This window comes from Crinia signifera, chromosome 3 (genome assembly GCF_055691185.1).
Source record: "Crinia signifera chromosome 3, ASM5569118v1, whole genome shotgun sequence".
Taxonomy (NCBI): Eukaryota; Metazoa; Chordata; class Amphibia; order Anura; family Myobatrachidae; genus Crinia; species Crinia signifera.
In genome coordinates, this window is record NC_139219.1 from 138,425,962 (window position 1) to 138,451,818 (window position 25,857).

General features: G+C 41.9%; 1 protein-coding gene across 1 annotated transcript in view; it reads left to right on the forward strand.

Annotated features, from left to right (window-relative positions):
• TXLNB (taxilin beta) overlaps positions 1-25,857 on the forward strand; it is a 50,299-nt gene that overhangs the window by 14,743 nt on the left and 9,699 nt on the right. Inside the window, exons 2-6 of the mRNA XM_083174932.1 lie at positions 8,862-8,953; positions 10,081-10,251; positions 13,277-13,471; positions 14,278-14,397; positions 25,221-25,295. Coding sequence (XP_083031058.1) covers positions 8,862-8,953; positions 10,081-10,251; positions 13,277-13,471; positions 14,278-14,397; positions 25,221-25,295 — 653 coding nt within the window. The remainder of the gene's footprint in view (positions 1-8,861; positions 8,954-10,080; positions 10,252-13,276; positions 13,472-14,277; positions 14,398-25,220; positions 25,296-25,857) is intronic.

Below are 25,857 nucleotides of genomic sequence, written 5' to 3' on the forward strand. Positions count from 1 at the left end.
ATAATGGAAACTACTGAGGAAGAGAGGGATCTAGGTGTCACTATTTCAGGGGACTTAAAAGCAGGTAGGCAATGTAACAAAGCAATGAAGAAGGCAAGTCAGATGCTTGGTTGCATAGGGAGAGGTATCAGCAGTAACAAGAAAGAAGTAATAATGCCACTGTATAGGTCATTGGTACGACCTCACCTAGAGTATTGTGTTCAGTTCTGGAGGCCATATCTCCAGAAGGATATAAATACATTAGAGACTGTACAAAGAAGGATTGGGGTGTGGTTTTTGGATTCCGCACTAGGTTCGTCCCACCTAGGGGAACAGAATGGGATCATAACCAGAACAGAACATCAATATTTGTGGACGGAACATCCGAAAATGGCAACATTCCATCTTTTGCCTAAAATCCACAAGAACCCGACTACACGACCAGGAAGACCCATCGTCTCGGGCATAGGGGGGATAACTGAAAAAGCAAGCACTTTTGTGGACTTACACCTGAGACAATTTGTTCTACAGTTACCATCCTACACAAAGGATACCTCGGACATCCTGAAAAAACTGCATGATGTCAGATTAGAGAAAACCCAACTACTGGTGACGCTAGATGTAGAGGCCCTTTATACCAGCATTAGTCATGAACAAGGCCTGGCAGCGGTGAGATACTTCCTGGACATGGAAACACAGACCGAATTTCATGACTTTATCATCGACCTCCTGAACTACATCCTGAGATTCAACCTCTTTACATTCGACAATAAGTTCTTCCTGCAGGTGAGGGGCACAGCTATGGGGGCGGCTTGTGCCCCCACCTATGCAAATCTATTCCTGGGGTGGTGGGAAAGGGAACACATCTTTCAAGAGGAAAATGAAAACTGGACTAAACACATCATTTCGTGGCATCGATACATCAATGACATCCTGCTCATTTGGGATGGCAGTAAGGAACTTCTTCTGGAATTTATACATAATCTTAACCAGAATCAGCTTAACCTGAAATTAACACACGAAATCAGTGAAGAATCAATCTCTTTCCTGGACCTCAGAATCTACAGGGGTCCTACGGATACCATCGAGACGGAATTATTCAGAAAAACTACCTCCACAAACAGCGTACTACATCAAACAAGCTCACACTTCCCACCCACAATTGAAAACATACCGAAGGGCGAATTTCTCCGCCTGAGACGGAACTGCTCGGATGATGCAACATTCAAACTCAAAAGTAAAGAACTCACTACCAGACTTAGGGAAAGAGGTTATAGCCACAACTCAACAAAAAAAGCACAGAGATTCATGCAACAGGTAAAAAGAGAAACACTGGTCTTCCAACAACCTAAACCAACCAACAAAACAGAGGATACACAAATCAGATTTGTGGGCAATTTCAATCAGAATTGGAGGGATATCAAGAAAATAATACAAAATCACTGGCATATTTTAAAATCAGACACAGACCTCTCAAAGTACCTGGATGACACAGTCTCCATGAGCTGGAGGAGATCTCCAAACCTCAGGGATCATCTTGTGAGTAGTCATTACACCAGGACAAAACCAAAAACCCCCTCCATCACAGGATCATTTGCATGTGGAGAATGTAAGGCAAATTCATGCCTAAAACTACAGAGGTTAAGAATAGAGATGACCATACTATTAAAATCAAAGACCACATAAACTGTAAAAGCGAAGGAGTTATATACTGTATAACCTGTGATTGTGGACCGAGATATGTTGGAATGACATCAAGAATGCTGAAAAAACGAATACTGGAACATCTGGGCAATATAAGGAACGCAGAACAGGATAGGAGAAAGATAAAACAACTTACAACTGTAGCAAAGTACTTCCATCTCAAACACAAGGGGAATACAAAAACTTTCAAAGCTTTTGGCTTGGAGAAAATTCACCTGGGCATAAGAGGAGGGAACATCACACAAGAACTCCTGTGATGGGAAAGTTTCTGGACCTTTGAACTTGGAGCCCTGGCCCCAGGAGGCCTCAACGAAAACATCAATTTCAGTGCTTTCCTCTAAATCTATCCAGTTAAAGTTATACACATTCGAGACTTAGGAGAAATATTCACCTCCTTGTAATCCAATACAAGACCCCACCAATACTGCACGTATCACCTATCAAGAGCAATGCTCACCCCCTACACTCCCCCAACACCTAGCAGCAACGGGACACAGGACACTATTTGTCTATAGACCCCACTCATCACCATCACTTAAACACGATCCTATTCACTAGCACTAGGAAATCATCTTCCAGCTACCATGGAAACAAATTACCCCTTTTCTCTAGCCCCCACAAACAGCGCCATAAACAGGACCCCTCTTTTTTCACCTCTCACTTCTTTTATAAACCTAATCACTTTTTGCACATGTGGACTACTTATTATTTTCAACCAAGGACCTGCACATCACCACAACTTAGGTGCAAGATGCACTTATGTAGAATCACACCTACCACTGTAACTCAATCATGTCACTCTTCTCCACCCTGTATATCAGGTAAACCTAAACAGTGTTTAAACATCCATAGTAATCACTGGAAGAATGATAAAACAAGAGAGCAATACTATGTCCTTCTTAGTACCTTACTATCTCTTGGTCCCTTTCATTACTATGAAGAAACCTCCACTCCCCCAAGATGATAGAGACCTACACGTTGTTAAATAGACACAGCGTTTTCCACATCAGGCCATCCCAATGACCCCCCTGATTTTGACTTGCTACTATAAGTATCAAGTTATAAATACTACAAACCCCCTGTGGAGTACTAAAATAAAGGAGAAAAATCACCCCAGTCCTAATCTATTGCCTGACTGACTCCAGATAGCGATAGAATATGACATACTGGTATTACCGCATAAATACTTAAAAATCATGAGTTAAAAATCAACATTAAAAATTATCCCCTCTTCTCACACTAGATCATTTCTGACATCTAACCCTGCACCAATAACCAGAGTGCCCTCACATACCACTGACAAGCGATATCCCGCAATAGACTAGCACAGTATGAATCACAGAGTGTAACTCTGCCCCTTTGCATGTGACACGCAACACAAGGAGATACAGCCTATCAGGGCGCCTTCGCAACCAGGGGAGCATCCCTGCATGAAGTATATTACTGGGCTTAGCCCGGCACAGGTCACTTGATGTGATCAAGCCGTTTTGAGAGGCGAAACGCTCGTCATCAGTACTAGACACTGCTCGCCGGCGGGTCAGTGAGGACGGAGACTGCACGGCAACCCCGGCAACCCAGCCGCATCCCACACGGGCAAACCATAGTGACAGGAAACCTAAACGGACACCGGACTTACCCCTGTCTGCACCCCCTGCCAATCCAGGCACACCAAAAGGTACCTAATCGCTCTCTCATTAGAGACCTGCAAGCGGACTATCCCTGCTCTGTCTTGGGACAACAGGGAAGTCTGCGGCATTTAACTCTAACAGCAGAAGCGATCTCTTTACTCTGTACTTTCTGCTGAACAAGTTACAGGACCTACCTCTCTCATTACTGAGTCCGCTGCTGGAGCATGACTCACTAACAGCAGAAGGAAGTACCCCATTGTTACTCACAGCACTTTTTTGCTACCACCTATACCGCGATTCACATTGCATTTACCTATACCCTTTAACTTTCACTCTGACACTCCTCCGACTGCCTAATAATTATACAGCATAATACCCTGCACTGCTATACATAGCAACAGAGCTAAGCTAAAAATATATTCGGGCAATAAAAGGAGTGTCAACCTCTGCCTATATTTCTATGTCCCTACAGTCAAATCGGAAACCCTCTCATCTCTAGTCCTATGCACGTTTGCATGACTAGTAGAAAGCAGAAAATCCAATTGATACTAAAGGGCCAGGCTGATCCATAGGAGAAATCTCCGTAGCGCAACATCTGCCGACACAGCCCTGACAAGCACTGCTTGAAAAATTTAACCACTGTTTGGATTTTACTTTTTCTGGCATTGGGTATGATAGCAGGCACACACACACAGATATTTTACAACCATTGTAGGTCGGCCTGACCGACACCGGAATACTGTCCAAAAAATCTTTTGTTTACACAAGAACACACTGCTGAATACAAGAGATCCATTATCTGTGCAATCTGCACAGACACACTGTGAAATTTAAGCAATTGGTTAATTGGTTGTGTCAAAATTTATATTCTTTTGGATTGAACAGAAATATACTAACCAGCATCAGTGATCATTGGCTTGCTTATGACAGTGGTCACCCAACAGTGATAAAATGTTTAAATTTTGATGATCTGCCATAGACCCAAATATATGCTTTATATTGCATAGACCCACTGTGGAAGACAAATCATTGACTGTCTGCCTTGGTGCAACAACAAATTTATTGCGATCCTTGATATCAACATAGAATACACGCCTGTTGCTTGTGTTTTTATGATTGTGACCTGCTTTGGTCACCCAACAGGGATAAATGTTTAAAATAATTTGGTGATCTGTCATAGACCAAGTAGACTATTGTATTGCACAGACACACTGACACTGTGGAAAATATACAACTGATTGTCTGTTTTTTGGTGCAATAATAACTGACTATGATCTCTGTCTGTGACATATAATACTGGCCTGTCGCTTGTGCATTTATGATTGTGGCCTGCTCTGGTCACCCAACAGTGATAAATGTTTAAAATAATTTTGTGATCTGCCATAGACCTGGTAGATTGTTGTACTGCACAGACACACTGTGGAAAATACGCAATTGATTGTCTGTTTTGGTGCAATAATAACTGACTGTGATCTCTGTTTGTGACATAGAATACATGCCTGTTGCTTGTGCAATTTCTATAGTATTGTGCAATTTCTATAGTACAGACCTAAGGACCATCTGCCAATACAGATATAGTGTTGGGCACAAGCAACTCACACACATCATTGAGCAACAGTGATTCATTGATTGTGATTTGTCTAAAACATACCAATTACTCTCAGGACACTGAGGTAACAGAGATAACCAGGCTATGGCAACATTGAGTGAGATTTTGTTGCAGCATGTATGAAAACATTTCTAATGTTGCAGATTACCAATAGTATTCTCAACCAAAAGATACATTCAGACCCTGCTGTCACAGAAATAGATCTGCTGCAGCCAGAGCTAGAGTCTACAATACCAGGCACTATAATTAAAAGCAGTCTCCTCCGCGGAGGGAATGTTACCCTCAGTAAAAATATTTAGAATCCTTTATCAATAATAGGGAAGACACCCCTCAAAACTACTTCATACAGGATTCTAACAATACAAACCTTTGCCTCCATAACGATCCCCAGACCACAGAGGGCCACACTGGGTGTACATTACCTATTCAAGACCCCCAGAGGGGAAATTATCCTTTCTATTAATTGAAACATCCCCCGGTGTACAGCATATATTGTAAAGGCTCACTGCACAAGGGACGTAGGAAGTTTTTCTACATATCCATCTACCTATTCAATCTTATTTTATACGGAAGGCCTATTTGTCCAATTTATCTTAAAAGAATATTTAATAAAAGTTACGTTTTAAAACTACTATTTGATATACTAAGAGTGCCCCACAAAGAGAGTCCTCTTTTCTCCCAACCATTGCTACTGTACAAAGAACAGCAACTAAAATGGTGCATGGCCTACATCACAAAACGTACCAGGAAAGACTAAAAGATCTTAATATGTATACTTTAGAGCAGAGAAGGGAAAGGGGGGACATGATAGAAACTTTCAAATATATCAATGGCTTTAACAAGGTACAGGTGGGAGACATTCTTCACAGGAAGAGGAGCAACAGAACACGAGGACATGCACTGAAACTAGAGGGAGGAAGATTCAGGGGAAATGTGAGGAAGAATTTTTTCACAGAAAGAGTAGTAGATAAGTGGAATAGCCTACCATCAGAGGTGTACAGTAGTACAATTTAAACATGCTTGGGATAAGCATATTGATATCCTTACAAAAAAATAAGGATCAAATATGGTTTGAGGTAACATGTTTAAAAAAAGGGGCAGACTAGATGGGCCAAGTGGTTCTTATCTGCCGTTAAATTCTATGTTTCTATGTTTCTATTAATGCCCACAGTAGTAACGATACTTATACACATAACGCCCGCAGTAGTAATGACACCTATACATGTATACACAGTAGTAGCGACGTTTATACATGTAACGCCCACAGTAGTAACAACACTTATACACATAATGCCCACAGTAGTAACGATACTTATACACATAACGTCCACAGTAGTAACAACACTTATACACATAATGCCCACAGTAGTAACAATACTTATACAAATAATGCCCGCAGTAGTAATGACGCCTATACATGTAACGCCCACAGTGTGGCTGGGTGGTGGGTGAAGGAACTTGTGCGGCAAGAGGGTTGAGTGGGCAGTCGGCTAAGTAGGCGGCTGTGTGCATCATCGCCGCAGCCCTGCTTTGGGGGCCCTGAGAACGCCGGGGCCTGGGTCAGCTGTACCCTTTAACCCTCCCTGTCGCCGGGCCTGAGTACATCGGCCACCCCCATAGGCAGACATGTCACATAATCAGATCCCCCTCCAGCACAGCCCCCAGCCCCCCCCTCCCCCACAAATAGGCAGACTTGTCACATATTCACATGCCCCAGGACCTCCAGCCCAGCTCCCCCCCCCCCCCCCCCCCCATAGGCAGACATGTTACATACCCCACCAGCACAGCCCCTATAGACAGACATGGGGGGGGGGAATCTGAATGTCACATGTCTGCCCGTGGGGGGGCTGAGCTGGAGGGGGATCTGAGTTGTCACAGTGAGTCTATCTGCCCTAATGTCACAGACCCCCTTCCCCTCATGTGCAGGAATGTCACATACACAGAATCCCCTCCAGCACAGCCTACACTGTAAAACTGGCACATGCAGGGAGATTTATTCCCCATGTCCCTCACACACAGTGACAGAAGTGAGTCTCTCTCTCTCTCATAGAAACATAGAATTTGACGGCAGATAAGAACCATTTGGCCCATCTAGTCTGCCCCTTTTTTACCCTTCAGGTAAACTCAACCCTTTTTAATCCTTATTTCTTTGTAAGGATATTCATATGCCTATCCCAAGCATGTTTAAATTGTTCTACTGTCTTAGCCTCTACCACCTCTGATGGGAGGCTATTCCACTTATCCACTACCCTTTCTGTGAAGTAATTCTTTCTAACATTTGCCCTGAACCTACCTCCCTCCAGTTACAGTGCACGTACTCGTGTTTTATTACTTGTTTTCCTTTGAAGAAAATTTCCTACCTGTACTATGTTAAAACCCTTGATATATTTGAAGATTTCTATCATGTCCCCCCTTTCCCTTCTCTGCTCCAAACTATACATGTTAAGATCTTTTAGTCTATCCAGGTAAGTTTTGTGATGTAGGCCATGAACCATTTTAGTTGCCCTTCTTTGTACACTCTCCAATGTATTTATATCCTTCTGAAGATATGGTCTCCAGAACTGGACACAGTATTCCAGATGAGGTCGTACCAATGACCTATAAAGTGGCATTATTACGTCTTTTTTTCTGCTACTGATTCCTCTCCCTATGCAACCAAGCATCTGACTAGCCTTCCTCATTGCTTTGTTACATTGCCTCCCTGCCTTTAAGTCACTTGAAATAGTGACTCCTAGATCTCTTTCCTCCTCAGTAGTTTCCATTATAGTACCCTTGATACTATATTGAGCCTTTGGGTTTTTGAGTCCCAAGTGCATAATTTTGCATTTTTTAGCATTAAACTGTAGTTGCCATTCTCTTGACCAATTCTCAAGTTTACTTAGATCATCAGTCATTTGATTTACCCCTCCTGGTGTGTCTACTCTGTTGCATATCTTTGTATCATCTGCAAAAAGGCATACTTTCCCTTCAATACCATTTGCAATGTCACTAACAAAGATATTAAAGAGCACTGGTCCAAGTACAGATCCCTGGGGGTACTCCACTGGTAACATGTCCCTCCATAGAATGCACTCCATTTACGACAACTGTCTGTTTCCTATCCTGCAACCAGGTTCTTATCCATTTAATTGTTTTATAATCCAATCCCACACTTTCAAGTTTATTTAGCAGCCTGATCGATGTCTGGGACAGTGTCAAATGCCTTACTAAAGTCTAGATATGCCACATCTACAGCCCCCCCTTCATCTAGTATTTTGGTCACGGAGTCAAAAAAGTCAATGAGACTTGTTTGGCATGATCTCCCTGCAGTAAAACCATGCTGTTTTGGATCCTGTCCATTATTTTCCCTACTACTGATGTAAGGCTCACTGGTCTGTAGTTACTTGCTTCTTCTTTGCTCTCCCCTTACACAACCCGCCCCCAGTGTCCCCAGAGCCCACAGTGTGACTCACATAATTCTGGAAGCTGAGAAGCCCGGCCACAGCGCTGCTGCTCCTCGTCTCTCTCCCCTCTCAGGCTGACTTCATCAGTCTGAGAGGTACTCCCCCTGGCTGCCAGCGGCTGTATCTGCTGCTCATTGCAGCCGCAGCAGCAGGGAGGAGGGAGCCGGACAGAAGCACAAGCAGCCACCTTCATTGAGGGCACAGTGCCTCTGCCCAGCACGGAGATGCCACGGCAGCCCAGTTAGGTAGGATAGGCGGCCCAGTCTGACTTAAAAGGTGCCGGCCCACCGAGAAACGACCCGGTTTCCCGGTGGGCCAATCCGCCCCTGGCCATGGGGACGCACAGCAGGATCGGGTGATGCAAAGCATAGAGCAATTTGCACTATTTGCTAAGCGATTTTAACTCTGTAGTCAAAATCAATAGTGTAAATCGCACTGTGTTTACATGGCATTAATTTAGGTTTGCATTTATTTTTTATCTTAATTTTTTTAATTTAGGCAAAGAGGCTGCACAACTTCTGCAAAGCTTAAGCAATCTGAACACACCAGATGAGAAGCTAGAAGCGTTGACAAAGAAATATGCAGAGCTGGTTAGTATTATGTGCATGGAGTGAACAATTGTAATTTTTAACAACTTTGACTAAGCAATAACCACTTCTTCCCACACCGTGAATAAACCATGAATAAAGACTCTGAAGAGTATGTAATACGGACTATGGGAGGAATATACTAAGCTAAAAATGCTGTAAAATCCATTTTCGGGGGTTTTACCGTATTTTCTAATGTACGAATATCCAGCCACCGCGTGATCGCAGGGCAGGATATTGCCACCTTTGGCAATTATTGTATATAATATTGTATACAATATCGAATCTCATCGCATCTCGGTTTTGCAATGAGATGAGATCTAGTACAAAAAGTATGTGCAGCACATACTTTTTTACTAGATCTCATCTCATCGCAAAACCGAGATGTGATGAGATTCGATATTGTATACAATATTGTATACAATAATTGTAACGTGTATGGGCACCTTAAGAACCACTGTTTTAATAAATAATGACTATGTCCCATGGGTATTGACCATGCCCTGAGACCTGTGAAATGCTTTTTTAGTGTTTGGCTGTCTGCATTCCCCTATCCTTAACCATAAATCTTTTGCAAATAATTGTATTTAAAGATGTATTTATGCCTATTACCATCATATTATTATGTAATTATCTTTACGTTTATGTAAACCTTTCACAGTTTTAAGACGAGATGTACATTTTCAAAAACTTTTTTGTGAAAATTCAACTTGTAAAGACATTAATTTAGTGCTACATTTAATTACACTTAGGACATTCGCTTGATTTAAATGCTTAATGTAGATATACACTACATATAATTCTATCCGCAGGGTTAGCTATATACCGCTGCTATACTATATTTATTTTTAATTATAGTCCTTCAACTGCAGTTTCTACTGGGCTATAAATTCCAAGCAGCTGACTAATACTTTCATTCATAAATTCAGCGAATCACAGTTTATCTAGTTAGTAGAATGGCCGGGCAGTTGTATCTTATAAAATATACAAAAGATATAAGGACTTTAGAAGCATCATTGTGGGCATAAGTGAAGATGTTCTTTTATACTGTGTCGTTTTGTAGGATGAATATTTATGTATTTTTCTGTTTATATAGATTATGATACATTTGTTGTTTTCCGTCCATGTAGCTTGAAGAGCATCGTACAGAACAAAAGCAGATGAAACAACTACAGAAGCGGCAGTTGCAAATTAGAAAAGAAAAAGACCAATTACAAAGTGAACATAGTAAAGCTATACTGGCTCGCAGCAAGCTGGAGAGCCTGTGCCGGGAGCTGCAGAGACACAACAAAACACTTAAGGTTGTTTATATATGTTTATAGAACATTCTGAAGCTCTTCATACTGAACTGAATGACCTCAATCTCTCAGAAATTCTCAGATATTCCAAGATTGTCATATTTAACCAGTGCACGATAAATGAAAGAGTGTCGTATAGAGAAAACTGACAAATACAATTTAAGTTTTTCAAAAAGAAATAGGAAACCATCCTAGTGATGCTGTCACATAATGTCACAAACCTGCATATCTGAGAACGCTTTTTCTAAGTTCATAAGTGTTCACCACACGTTTGGAGGAGGGAGTCAGGGGGGTTATATACTAAGATAGGAGTTCTATTGAAGATGGGTTGTTGCTACAGGCAACCAATGAGTATCTACTTATTTATTTAGCACCTTCTAGAAGATAATAGATATTATCTGTTGGTTGCCGATAGCAACATCCCAGGGACTCCTTAGTAACAGAGACACAAAACACTTAAGAAATGACTGATGCTAGTTTCTCACTAATAGTCGGTAACTGTTTTCATTAACTACCACTGGGGGATACCCCAAAATCAGGGTGTGTTTTTTTTATTCCTGTCACTTTTAATAACAAATTTACATTTATTATTAAAATATATTACATTAAATGTCCCTATTCCCATCCATTTTTGGGTACTTGTAACCAGGGCAGTAGAGAGCATGGACGTGTCCAGGTACTTTTAAGGGGGCAAGATCTAAGCAAGGGAAGCGTGCTCATGCACGCACTGAATAAAATACAGAAAATAATAGCACTTTAAGCACCTCACTGGCCACATGGCTGCTCAGAAGCTGTGCCCCCCCCCCCCCACACACACACACACACACACACACACTCTCTGCACCACTGCTTGTACATGACTATGGGGCTGTGAGCTATATCATTGACCCAATATGGCAGTGGGGGACAGGTGGGATTATGAATAATGAGGATGGATGAACATGGGAATACTTTTTGAGAAAAGTTTGAAGGACGGTTATGGACCTTACGGATTTGATAGTGACAGTGCCAGTGGAAAGGTTTCCTACTTCTATGTGCATGACTGTACCATTGTGTTATGTGGACAACGCTTTAAGGTTGCCTTACCACAGGCAGCAAGTTATTTGACTGATTTTATTTGCGTATTAAGTTTATTATAATGACCCCGATGATGATTTGGACAACTATGGTGGGTATATGCATCTGCATTTTGTGCACAGACATAAATGCAAATATTCAATCATATGCAGATTGGATTGCTTCTCTGGGCACACCTGCTCTCTATCTGTTTGCTCCTGTGTAGGTACTAGTCATAATCATCATCAGTGTGCACTTTTGCCAGCAATAAACTTGGTGCAAATGTATGTGACTGTGCATAGTATACAATCAGGCCCGGCAACAAGGGGGAACAAAGGGAACACCAGTTGGGGATCAACGGCACAAAAAAGTCTAAAATATTTTTTAGCTTGATTGACTGCCGTCCCCCAAGCCCCCAAATATCTAAAAACAAAAAGCTAATTAAGAGTCCAGCCGTAACAACCTCTCCCCCCCACCCCTTACAATGGGCCTTATTCTGTTATTCTGGTTCACTCCCAGAGGCAAATTCCTTCTCAAATGGACAAAACCATGTGCACTGTAGGTGGGGCTGAGATCTGTATTGCAATGTAAAAATAAAGCAGTCAGTATTTTCCTTGCACAGAAACAAAATAACTCACCCAAATATAATTCTCTATGCACATGTTACATCTGCAGTGCACATGGTTTTGTCCATTTGAGAAGGAATTTGCCTCTGAGAGTGAACCAGAATAAGACCCAATATCACTTGGTCCGGTCCTGTCCAGTTGGTGTGTGAGGCATCATCACACTGCACAAGCCTTTCCCAGCCTCCAGCCGCAGTTGCCGCCAAGGGCCAGAGATATTTGTGTATCAGGCCCACTGAACTACTTACATATTATGTTACCATTGTGGATTATTTGATCTGAGCAGAAAAATCCCTATGTATTTGGTCTTGATAGTTATTCTTTATTTATTGCACAAAGGAGATCAGCATCTTCTACAATGGTCCAATGAGGCAGCATTACTGGTTATGACTTGGCTCAATAGCAAAGATGTTGCTCATAAAGCAGTGCAATCATATTAAAAGGTTCCTCCACAGATGTAAGAAGCCAACCATCTCCTGTATTGGACATCCCTGTTCTACTGTCGTAAACCTCTAAATCAGGCCTAGGGCCAGATGCACTAAGCTTCAAAAGTGATAAAATGGACAGTGATGAACCACCCACCAATCAGCTCCTACCTGACATTTTTCAAACACAGTCTGTGACATGGCAGGTAGGAGCTGATTGGCTGCCTGTTTATCGCTCTCCGTTTTATCACTTTTGAAGCTTAGTGCATCTGGCCCCTAATGTGAAGCATTGCATAGCAACAGTATAACTTAAATATCGTATAGCAGAAACCTGTTTTTCTGTATTATATGATTTACATGAAATTCCACAGCAAGTATATGAGAAGGAAGCTAAAATAATAGAGCAATGTACTTAGTAAAAGATGCAGAAAAAGACGTAGAGGAAAATAAAGTCCAAGTCATAAAGGTCATGATTATGAGCTGATAGCAAACTTCACATGTGCAGAAGTGAGTGGATGTTGGCCAGATCTCTCCTTCTGGTTGGCAACATGGCAGTGGCATGCAAGAGTACTGTCGACTGGAAGTGTAAGGGCATATCATGGGTGTCTCCTAGTAGTGTCATGGGCGTGTACCTAGAGTTCTGCATTATTCGGAGACACATACAGCAAAGGGAAGATGGATTTCTTGCAGCCAGCATGGGGCCAAGTGCAAGTGGCCATATCAATGATGGTGGATGCAGCTGTGGATGGAAAATCAGTGGTCAGTGTGGCTCTATGGATACTCACACTAGCCATAAGGGTACTCAAATAAGCATAAGGTACCAAAGAAAATTACCCCCAGAAATAGCACTTTGAGTCCAACTTAGAATCACACCTCATATGTACTTAAATAATAACTAGTGTCATTGCTATACTTTGCATATAGGAAGAGACCCTTCAGCGTGTGCGAGAGGATGAAGAGAAACGGAAAGAAATCACTAACCATTTCCAGATAACGCTGGCAGATATCCAGAGTCAGATAGAGCAACAGAGCGAGCGGAACACTGCACTGTGCCAGGAGAACGCAGACATGGCCGAGAAACTCAAGGGCATTGTTGGCCAATATGAAGTCAGAGAAGAGGTAAGGTAGGACAGCTGTCTGGAATGCCACCCTTCCTTGTTTGCAACCAAAACGCGTATCCAGAGGAAATAAGACATGTTACAGTGCACATAAAGCTTTATACTGTATAATATTAATATATGAAAAAACAAGCACAAAATATTAACTAGTGTAAATGTCACATCTAACACAATCCACTCTGCATGTATTTATTACAGCATTATACTTTTCTAATAATTGGAACTATTATTGGACATTGCCCTGTGGATATCATTTTCTTGACATTGCTGTAATGACTTTGAGAAGTGTACAATGCATTTGTTAATCATGCGGTATTAAGCAAAGCTGCAGTGATTATAGTATATAACTGAATTACCAGCACAGGTCATAAATCCAGTCTTATATTTCAATAGATTAGCATCATGTATGCATTATGTTTATATAAACTATGCCGCAGAACAACCATTATTGCAGTTTTATTGAAATGAAAGATTTAACATTATGTCATTTAGGTAAAAATAATCGGTAAACTTCAATATAATATGATTGAAAAATAGAAAACAAAGAGACACCTTTGTGACCATACTATCATAGTATAATTCCTGTAGGACCATTGAAAATAACATTGGTGCAACTAATACCACCCAGCTAGGTTCCAGACCAAAGCATTCATAAGGAGTCAGGCCAGGAGGCGCATACTCTCCAGCTCACAAGTGTAGTTTGTTTTTCTGGGTTCTCATGGTGATAGTTTCTGTGTCATCATCATAATTTGTGTAATTGGTCTTGCTTGTTTTAGGATTATTGACAAACGTTTTATTCTCTTACAGCACCTGGATAAAATGTTCAAACACAAAGAGCTCCAACAGAAGTTGGTGGATGCTAGGCTAGAGCAAGCTCAAGAACAAATGAAAGAAACAGAGGAAAAACATAAAAGGGAGAAAGAATTTGTAAGTGTTGTTAAATTTCTTGCATTCCCAGACTGTATTTCAAGGTTCAGCCATTCTGATGCCTTCAATGAAGGACTGCAATGTTTTAAAGAGAAGTTGCAAATAATGAGCTTTAACCTCTTTTTATTCTTAAGCAATGTTTTAATATAAATCAGATAGTGAGGGACAAATTGTATTCAATTGCCAAACCTCGCTTAATGAAGGGCAATGACATAAGGAAACAAATGTATTCATCAGAAAACATTTTAGAAATATTAGAATGTGTGTGTATACACACATATATTATCTATTTACAGTTTTTTTATATAGCGCAGCAGATTCCTTTGCGCTTTACAATAGTAGACAGTGATAAGACAAACTGGGCAACAACAGACAGACTTGGAGGTAGGAGGGCCCTGCTGCAAGCTTACAATCTATAAGGATATAGGGGGGGAACACAAGGACAGGCACCAGTAATAGCATAGCAGTTACAAGTCCAGAAGGGAAGCTATATAATACATAAGTGCCTCAGAGGGTTATGCATGTAGAACTTAAATATGATAGGCTTGCCTGAAGAGGTGAGTTTTCAGGGAACGCTTGAAAGTTTGGAGAGTCTTAATGTGCGTGGAAGGGCATTCCATAGGATGGGAGCAGCCCAGTGAAAGTCCTGTAATAGTGAATGGGAGCTAGTGATCCGTGCAGAAGAGAGACGCAGATCTTGTGTAGAGCGTAGTGGTCGAGATGGAGATATTTTGTGATAAGTGCAGAGATATATGCTGGTGCAGTATGGTTAATAGCTTTATATGCTAGTAGAAGTGTTTTATATTGAATATGGTAATATACAGGCAACCAATGAAGGGACTGCAGAGCGGATCAGCAGACGATGAGCGTCTTGCAAGGAAGATCAGCCTAGCAGCAGCATTTAAAATTGATTGCAGTGGTGAGAGTCTGTTCTTGGGAAGACCAGTTAGGAGACTATTGCAATAATCAATGCGGGATATAATAAGTGCATGGATAAGAGATTTGGTAGTGTCTTGTGTGAGATAGGGTCGTATTTTGGATATGTTTTTTAGATGCATGTAACATGATTTGACTTTTGGTTTGCAGGATGGCACTCTAAATAGAAAAAATCCCGGTGCCAGGAACATAAAGTTTTAGAACATGAAAAGCACTTACCCCCCTTGGTTGTAGAAGGATAGGAACCGGCACACGGGTGGATGGTGAAGAAAAGTTGATTTATTGTACAAACATGATTGCACACAACGACAGCTGTACACCTGACAGCTGTTTCAACCGAAATAAACCTCTGATGAAAAACGTTTATTTCGGTTGAAACAGCTGTCAGGTGTACAGCTGTCATTGTGTGCAATCATGTTTGTACAATAAATCAACTTTTCTGTAACATGATTTGGAGACAGATTGAATGTGGGGAAGAAAGGACAGTTCAGAGTCGAGGATGACCCCTAAGCAACGAGCTTGTGGGGTAGGGTAGATTATCGAGTTGTCAACAGCGATGGAGATATCAGGATGTTAACTGTTCTTAGTTGGCAGGAATATAAGTAATTTTGTTTTGGAAATATTGAGTTTGAGTTGGCGACAAGACATCCAAGATGAGATGGCAGAGAGACAATCAGAGACTCGACCCAAAACGTCGATCGTACCTATATGTAATTTTTATATGTAATTTTTTATGTCCATCTATATACGCACTTTTAACTGTCATCCTATTAAATATATTTTTTAATCATCCAATATTTTTATGCCCAATAATAAGTCGCCGCTGCCTTTTATATTGCCATACAATTTCTTAGTAACATACCATTACATTTTCAAAAGGACTGGCTGACACCCTCTATAAATAAGGGAATATTATTGTACTAAATTACTGTATATAGGCACAAGTGGCGCCACTCATTCAAAGCTAACATATATATATATAGAGAGAGAGGGAGAGAGAGAGAGAGAGAGAGAGAGAGAGAGAGAGAGAGAGAGAGAGAATATCTGCTTAATCATATGAGATTCATTTTTGTGAACCTTCTGCAGTATATTATGCAAGAGATTGGTGTGAAAATTATATTGTTTAAATGATTACATAGTGTCTTTAAATATACATGGCAACACATTGGCACAACAATTACTATTGTTTCCTCAGAGCCCTGGGGTTGTAGGTTCAATTCCAACCATGGCCCTGTCTGGAGTTGGCATTTATTTTAGTTACCCTGGGGCACAATTGAGTCAGGTCTGCTATTAATTCTGCTGTGGTGGGTTTAAAGGCCCCCATACACTAGCCGATTTTGGTCAGATTTCGGCCAGATCAGTCTGATCTGGCCGAAATCTGACCAAAATCGGCTAGTTTTGATGTCCCCTCAGATCCGATGCGCTGTCCCATGCGCATCGGATCTGCGTCGGGTGGTCGGACCTGCTGCACGTCCGACAACCGGACTTGGGACCTAGTGGGGCGGTGCGGCGGTGGAGGGAGCAGGGGGGCTGGGGACGCTGCGGGGGACACAGGCGGCATAGATAGAGCCGGGCAGGGGGAGCCGGGAGCTGTCAGTACTGAATTAAAAAAAAAGCCCATACAATGAATGGGCGGCCTGTGATTGGCTGAGCGCTCTCTCAGCCAGTCAGCAATTGGCTGAGAGAGCGCTCAGCCAATCACAGGCTGCCCATTCATTGTATAGGCTTTTTTTTCTAGCACTGACAGCTCCCGGCTCCCTCTGCCCAGCTCTATACCGCCTGTGTCCCCCGCAGCCCCCCCAGCCCCCCCTGCTCCCACCAGCAGCCCTGCTCTGTAGCCCCCCCCCCTGCTCCCAGGGTTTTTTACATGTGATAAATTGAGACGATTTATCACATGTAAAAAATGGCACATCAAGTGCCAATCTAATCAAGCTCCCCCGGGGAGCAGCCGGGGAAGCTCAGGGGGAAGTCGGGGGCGACTTGTCCTAAGGACAAGTCGCCCTAGTGTATGGGGGCCTTAAGAGTCAGGCTGACTCTATGCACATTATTGCCCTCACCCAATTTTATAAATATACACAGGCAGTCACAATTTGCAGGTATGTAGACCATTTTTTCATTTAAAATTATTTTAAACATTTAAACCAGACTGTTTGAATTAAAAAAAAAAATATATGGACTACAAAAGGTTAAAATTTATGAGGTCTGCAGGATAAGAAGAAATTGTTAATTAGGTTTTAATGCCAAAAAATCACCTATAAGCTTTATCTGGCCAATGACCTGTGAGAACTGTTATGCAAGGCAGCATGCTGCGCAACCAGGAACGATGCCTCTCAGCCACTCACCTGCTACACGGAGGGGTTGTGGTATCTCCGCTGACTCAGTCCACGGGGTGTGCGCTGCTCAACTAGCTCCACAGGGGGGGGTGCCCCGTCCTCCAGCGGCCAGCCTCCACAGGCAAATGCCTAATGCTGCCTAGTGATGGTGCCGGCCCTGTGTGCAACCCCCTGTAAGTGGTGACTCGTGTCCAGCTCTATGTTCTGAATGCACAGACTGTCTATAGCAAAGATTAGCCCCCAAGTTCCCTCCTCAGCAACACGGATGTGTCATGTGTCATGTGTCACTACAGCGCACATCCACAAACAGGTTCTCAGCTGTGCACCTGTTCGCGCCAATTGCTGGATCAGACTGACGCTATGTGGCTCTCCCCCCTCATGTGTATGTTGGGGGGTCTTAATCTGGCCATGGCAGCATCCACGTGACCACCTGAATCCAAGATAAATAAATTCTCACTGAAATTACATATAAGGGAGTGAACACTTCTACTTACCCATGTAAAGGCAGGCATGAAAGAATAGCAATAAATGTAGTAACAGCGACAGGTAGAAACTCTTTAAAATAATATAATTTCAGTGGTATTAGGCCAGTTATATGTTTTTACTAAAATGTAGAAACATTCATGGGGGTGTAGCTAATATGCCAACAGTCAGGACCCCCATCCCCCTGCCAGCATTCCGATGGCTGGGATCATGCTGTCAAGATTGTGACCACCGGGATCCCAGCTGCTGGCAAATGATACTGAACCCTTACATGGTTGACCCATAGATGAAGAGGCCAAACTACCATTGTTGCAGCAGGGGCAGTGCACCAGGGGTCCCTCAGGGGCCCACTGATGCCCCTATCATCTCATCCTGTCACCTGCTGTTTTTCCCTGTCACACCCTGCCTCCCCCTGCCTCTCCCTGTCACCCACTGCCATGTTGTATATTGTGAACTTGGGTTGGGGTGGAGGAGGGGGTCACAAATTATATTTTTGCATCTGGGTTCACCACCAACAAGTTTTGTCACTGCATAGGTGTTTCTAACTAACTAAATATATATGGAGAATGTACTGCATGATCTATGCACTTATATGTATACCCTGATCCCAATGCAGAATGTTTTGTGATAATAATATTGTGTTTTTTTCTATGTAGTAATTGAAGATAGCAACACTAGCAGCTTAAGGTCATAAATATTTTTATCTCGCTCGACACATCCTTCAGGCATTGCCATCTGTATATACCGGCTATCCATATACTCTTCCTAAACAATTTGATTAAGGAGGCAGCTGTTACATTTTGCTGTCTCTCTCTATTACTTGGCAGCTGCGACTCCTATTTATTATTGCTTAGTTTAACAGTACATACCCAGATGCTTATTAATACATAATGTTCTTTCAGCTCGAGTATTGTATTTATTGACCGTAATAACAATAAATCACGGGAAAACATACTGTGCTTTAAAAAATATATTTTCTCAAACTATATGATTAGTAATGCTCTGGCACAACATTAAACAATGAATAATTTATTCATAATTTATTCATTGTATACAATTTTTTTATTCACTGAAAGTAATTTATGGACTGAAGAAACTGTGAATGTGCCGGGCATGATTTCTGTGCAAAGGATATTACTTGGCTGCTGTGCTTTTTATAATAATTTCCATGCAGAGATACCATTTGCGTTCTCCAAATGAAATGTACAATTAAAGCTTCACTTACACATATCATCATGCTTGGGTAACCTTCATTTAAAACTTCTCTACATATCCCCTACAGTAAATGAAACCTGAGTTTGATGTTACATAAGTCAAGAGAGGGTACATTGGAGTGGATGTTTGATGTGACACACCTATATATTGGCTTTAATGACATTTATGTAGTCTTCGCCCCTGTATCTTAAGTTTAATATTTTTTTCCCCAAACACAAAATATTGTATGTGCAGATCAATTATCTTGTAGCAGCTACCTGTCATTGAGGGGTGGACAGAGATAAAGTGGATGGAGAAGTGTCAGACATTCAGCTGGCATTTTACAGACTGGATTTGAAAAATGACAGTTCGGAGCTGGCACTTTATCTCTGTCCACTTTATGATCCAGATGTAATAAGCTTGGAAGTGATAAAGTAACAGCCAACCAGCTCCGAGCTGTCATTTTCAAACCCAGCCTGTAACATGATTGTTAGGAACTGATTGGCTGGCACTTTGTATGGTTTAGTACATCTATCCCATTATCTCTCCAAGGCTTAGAACATAGGCCCATTAGCATGCAATGTAAGATTCTTACCAGTTAGTCCAATCACACAAAAGTCTGGAAAGACACACACATAGTGGCAGGAAGGTCACAGGGGGCAAGAGCTGGAGTGAAATGGGGCAAGGACTTGCCCCAGCTCATGACACATGGGGCATGAGCTAGAGAGACACAGAGGTAATGGCAGACAAAGGGCCAATGGTTGTAGAGAGAACAGGGAAGAGCTGGATATACATAGGGGGAATTCAATTGTTAGGTGTGCATCCAATTGCAGCTCCATTTGGGTGTGATTGGCTGCCAACAGCGGCATTTCAGCTCGCTACCCTGGGGGTGGTGAGCTGAAATAGGCACAAAGTGAACTGTTTGAGCACAGAAATAGGACTTTTGGCATCACAATCATTAGTTTGGTCAGGTGTAGTTGCTTTGCGCAGCTAAACCTGACCATAATGAGTGCAATCACCACAAATGTAATATTGCCCTGCAATCTCCCATGACACTACAATGTAGCTCAACAATTGAATTCCTCCCATAGAGTGTCATAGCTGGAAAGGTGGAATGAGGGTGTAATAGGGTGTAATAGCTAGAGAGACATAGGAGTCATTGGCTGGAGAGACACAGGGAGCATGAGCTAGATCAAAACAGAAATAAAGGTAGGAGAGACACAGGGACATGTTCTGGAGATATGTAGGAGAGACACATGGAGCATTACCTGAAGGAACACAGGAGCAACGGCTGGAGACATAGGGGGCAATGGCTGGAGAGACATATAGGATACAATGGCTATAGAGACACATGGAGCATGACCTGGAGAGACACAGGAGCAATGGCTGGAGAGACGTAATGTAGGGGGTAAAGATGGGGCAAAGGCTGAAGAGACACAGGAGGCATAAGTTGGAAAGACACAGAGGTAATTGCTGAATAGTCATAGAAAACTGAGTGTAACAGACTGGAGATTTTTCACAATTGATAGTTTTAGAACAGGCATGGCCAAACTGTGGCGCTCCAGATGTTGGGGAAACAACACATCCCAGCATGCCATGCCATAGTTTTAGCATTCCCAAATAGCAAAATTGTGGCAAGGCATGATGGGACTTGTAGTTTTCAACAGCTGGAGAGCCATAGCTTGGCCATGCCTGGTTTAGAAGAAAATGTCGAGGCACAGTAATCTTCATTAAGATTCTGAAGTAACTATGGGCCTTATTTTGGTTCATTCTTTCTGACAAAATCCTTCTTAGATGGGCAAAACCATGTGCACTGCAGGTGGGGCAGATGTAACATGTGCAGAGAGAATTAGATTTGGGTGGGGTTTTACTTCAAAGTGAGATCTATATTGCAGTGTAAAAATAAAGCAGTCAGTATTTTCCCTGCACAGAAACAAAATTACTCACCCAAATCTAATTCTCTCTGCACATGTTACATCTGCCCCCCCTGCAGTGCACATGGTTTTGTCCATCTAAGAAGGATTTTGTCAGAAAGAATGAACCAAAATAAGGCCCTATATTACTGGTAGAAATTGTATACCAGATTAGAAAATACAGTTTAATAATACTAAATTGTCGGATCCGGGAAGTTCCCATTTTGCCCTTCCTCCAAAACTTCTGTTACTGTATATTATTTGTTTGATCCTCTGTTGTATGGTGAGGACATTATGCTCAAATTCTGGATTTTTACTTAATTTATGATTGCCGCCACCTGAGTTGAAACATTTTTCTCATCAATTAATTTGTTCAACACAGCTGAGCGCAACCATGCTTTAATTAATAGACTCCTTTCTTCCCAACTTTATTAAGTTACTAGCCACACATTTAAAACAGTCACCACACTTTTCATTGTTAGCCCATAAAATATATTAACAATGTTATATTAACCCCATATTACATTACCCCAACGTTTAATTAAATAAATGCATTATTGACACTAAATCATAAAATCCAATAAATGCCTAATTTATTCAGCACATAAAAGCTAATTTGGATTTTGGTTATTTGCACCTAAATTCTGTGTAAATGCGCATTAATAAATATAATTAAGGATTAATATCTTTACATACACTTGCGTATCTATTATGGAGGCAAGGTGTGAGGAGTACACAAGCCCCTGGGTACAAACACCGCACACCCTGCACTCGTTTAGTATTTCTGTAGGGTTAGAAGCAATACTCGATAGTATTTCTGTAGGGTTAGAAGCAAGACAGCTTGCTGTTTTGCAGCTGGCTGTTTTAGCAAAGGGTGTTCTTAACTAAGGGTAGCATCTGAACAGTTAAAGAAACAGTTTAACAAACATTGAACAACTACATAAAGAAATACCGGAGGAACACAGAAGGACATAAAATTCAACATCATCCACTGAAAATCCAGCATTCTGCAGTGAGTTACCTGACCCAGCATCACCTACAGTCTGCACAGCCAGGACAATGAACTTCATACTGAACCATTCTATGTACCAGAGCCATGGTTCCTCAATCCTGTGCATTCCCTATTCACTCTGCATGCTTTCTGCCCCTAGCAGGGTGTGCTGTGGCATGGCCCACGGTGCAAAGCTATTAGGGGTCAAGGGTGCAGGTGGAGGGGGAAGAGGAGGATAGGAGGAGAGAGAGGACTACTTTGTCCATTCTCTTTACCTGCTGCCTCGTGTCCTGCCATGCTCACTTCTTGCCTCAGGTTTCCTTACCTGCACCTCATGTCACCTGTCTGTCTCCCCCTCCCTCTAGATTGTAAGCTCCTTAGAGCAGGGCCCTCCTCCCTCCTGTTCTCACTGCACTCTTCTTGTATTTCAACTACAGCTCTCTTACTCATCTACAATCTATACCTGCATCTATTCCCATTCACTTCCTTATATCTCAGCTGTATTGTGTACTAAGAATTGTGCTTTAATTGTGTTATGACTAGTTCTGTGTACCCTGTACTGTTCTTTTGTGTTCTATATGTACAGTACTGGCTGGTGCAATCACCATGTGGCGCCGCTGATTGGCTGCCTGGGTGCTGCACAGCTCAGTAATGATATGTTCCCCATGTCTGTGACCCTCATTAGAGTACATCTAGTATATATATCAGTACTGTTACTGGCTACCTAGCTGGCTGTGCAATCACCATGTGGCGCCGCTGATTGGCTGACTGGGTGCTGCACAGCTCAGTAATTATATGGTCCCCATGTCTGTGCTCCTCATTAGAGTACATCTAGTTTATATATATCAGTACTGTTACTGGCTGTGCAATCACCATGTGGCGCCGCTGAATGGCTGCCTGGGTACTGCACAGCTCGGTAAATATGTTCCCCATGTCCGTGTCCCTTATTAGAATGCGTCTTGTGCATATCTGTATGTGTGATGTACATTTGTACTGCCATTGTTGCCTGTTCCTTGTACTGATAACCCTTTGTATTGCAGTATGTGCATTGTTATTTTTATTGTCTGTAAAGCGCCTTGAGTCCTGTTGGAGAAAGTGCGCTATATAAATAAAACTTACTTACTTACTTACTTACTCGTTTAATTATACTCACTTCTCTACTGGTCCGGTACTGATAGCGCAGCAGCAAAAATCACTGGGTAATTCACACATGTGCCATAGGGGTGTCCTCAGGAATGCACCGCAGGCGCCATGTTCCCAGAACACTGCACATGCGCAGTAGACTCTACAGAGTCTATTGCACCTCCAGAGAGGAAGGTGCCCAATCAGAACCCGCATTACATTTTTTATAGGGTATCAATAGATTAGAGATCAGAAGCAGGCTTTCTTTGGCTGTCAAAATCCCGGCGGTCGAAATACCGACGCCGGAATCCCGACCTCCGCAATGCCGGCACTTTGTCCCTCTATGGGTGTCGTCGTCGTCCCCCCTTGTCGGCATTGCGGCGATCGGGTTTCCGACCTCAGTATTTCGTCCGTCGGGATTTCGTCCGTCGGGATTTCATACTGATCCCGTCAGTAATTATTATTTAATTTGTATCACAACATTTTTCACAATATTTACAAAAATACTCCATGTATACAAAATAAATTTAAATTGAAAAAAGCAACTTGGTAATAAAGTTCTGTCCTCATTCCTGTTTTTGCTTAGAAATGCTGTATATTCATACTGTATCTCATAGTGGATTGTTTTTTTTTTGTTTTTTTTCGCTTTGTTTTTTTTTTACTGACTTAAAGGATTAGTAAAATTCTTTACAGTGGGCATGTCAAATTTCTTCACATCAGTTAATGTGTGACTAGGAAACAGTGTAGCTAAGCTGTGAAACAGTTACAATACAGGAATGAGATGCTGAGCATAGTTTAGGAAAATCATGTGCTGCCACCTGGTGGCTACAAATAGCAACTTGAAATGATATGTTCATGTAAAAGGTGCAAAAACACAGTGATACAATAGTGTAAGGGAATACATATTTCTATCTATTATATAAATATTCAGAATTTTCATTTTAGATACTGTACATATGTAAAAGGCAGGTTCAATCTCACCAAATGTGAGAATCACTAATTTATGCAAATGTAGCTTTACACTCACCTGCAAAGCATTACTTCTTAAACAGTGCTTATTTTATACTGTTAAATTAGCATATTCTAAAACATAAACAATTTGTATATACAGTATATGTATTACTAGATAAAAATTTAGTTTAATTGCACTTCACATACTGTACCTCTCCATGGGCCAGATGTATCAACCTTCAAAAAAGTGATAAAATTGAGAGTTATAAACAGCCAGCCAATTAGCAGCTCAGGCTGAGCTCCAGAGAATGTCAATGTACTGTGTGCGTCGATGGGACGAACTGTCACGCTGAGGAGTGCAGCTGCTGCTGCTGCTATGGCTCCCGTTGCGCCTGCCCCCAGTGACGTGTTTCTGCTGCTGCGCCGGGTTGGAGGACAGCCGCACGGAAGGAGGTACCTGGAGCTGTACATAATGATATATCGGATCTGAAACATCGTGGGTGCTAAAAAGCACCCACGATGTGCCCATGATGGGTCAGATTCCGATACATCTTATGTGCAGCAGGTCCGACGCCCTGATCCGATCTGATGCGCACGGGACCGCGCATCAGATCAGATTAGATGTCAAACACATGCGATTTTCTGCCGATTTCACCCGATTTATCGGCCCAAAGGGCCGAAATCGGGTGAAATCGGCCGAAAATCGCATAGTGTATGGGGGCCTTTAGTCACTACATTGATGGCCTAACTGTACATCTCTAGATGTGTGAGACAATATCAGTGATACGGGTCCCCATGACGTGCCCATAGAGAAAGTGGTTTATGACACATGGCAGCTAATGGAATTGACCCATAACTGCTAATTGCCCAGTGACTCACATTATTTTAATTACTCTACAGTTGCTCACCCAGGCTGCTGAGTGGAAGCTACAAAGCAAAATGCTGCAAGATCAGGAAACTGTTCTGAAAACTCAGGTAATACCAGAATCGACTCTCATGTTAATAACATTATTTCAAACTTAAGATGGACTTCAAGTTAACAGCAAATAATAACCAATATTTCACATGTAATATCACTGTGTATATAATTTTATTAAGATATATTAAAACATCAATGTTTAAAAACTGTAAGTTTAATAACTAGTACTGAAGATGAAATGACCATTGTCGCTGGACTTATGTAATATTGTAATCATTTCAATCATTTTATATTTATTACAAAATGGCTATATTTAGCTCAGTAATTTAACCAGGCAATGACAATATCCATTAGCCGGTGAGAGAATGTGGAGACCCCACTCTTTTTAGTATTTGCCGCCTCCTTGGATCACACCATGAGGTTACTTTTAGAGTACTCTGTTAGGCATTTGAATTGGCAACCCATTAACCAGGTCTAGTTACTGTATAGATTTCCCTACTTAAGGATCTTGAATCCTTTATTTTGGCAAGGCGTTATTGACATTCATGCTGGCAGTAACCATGCTGGTCATGCCCTACAGCAGACACTTCTGGCTTGTTCGAGAGAAAGACAAGAGAA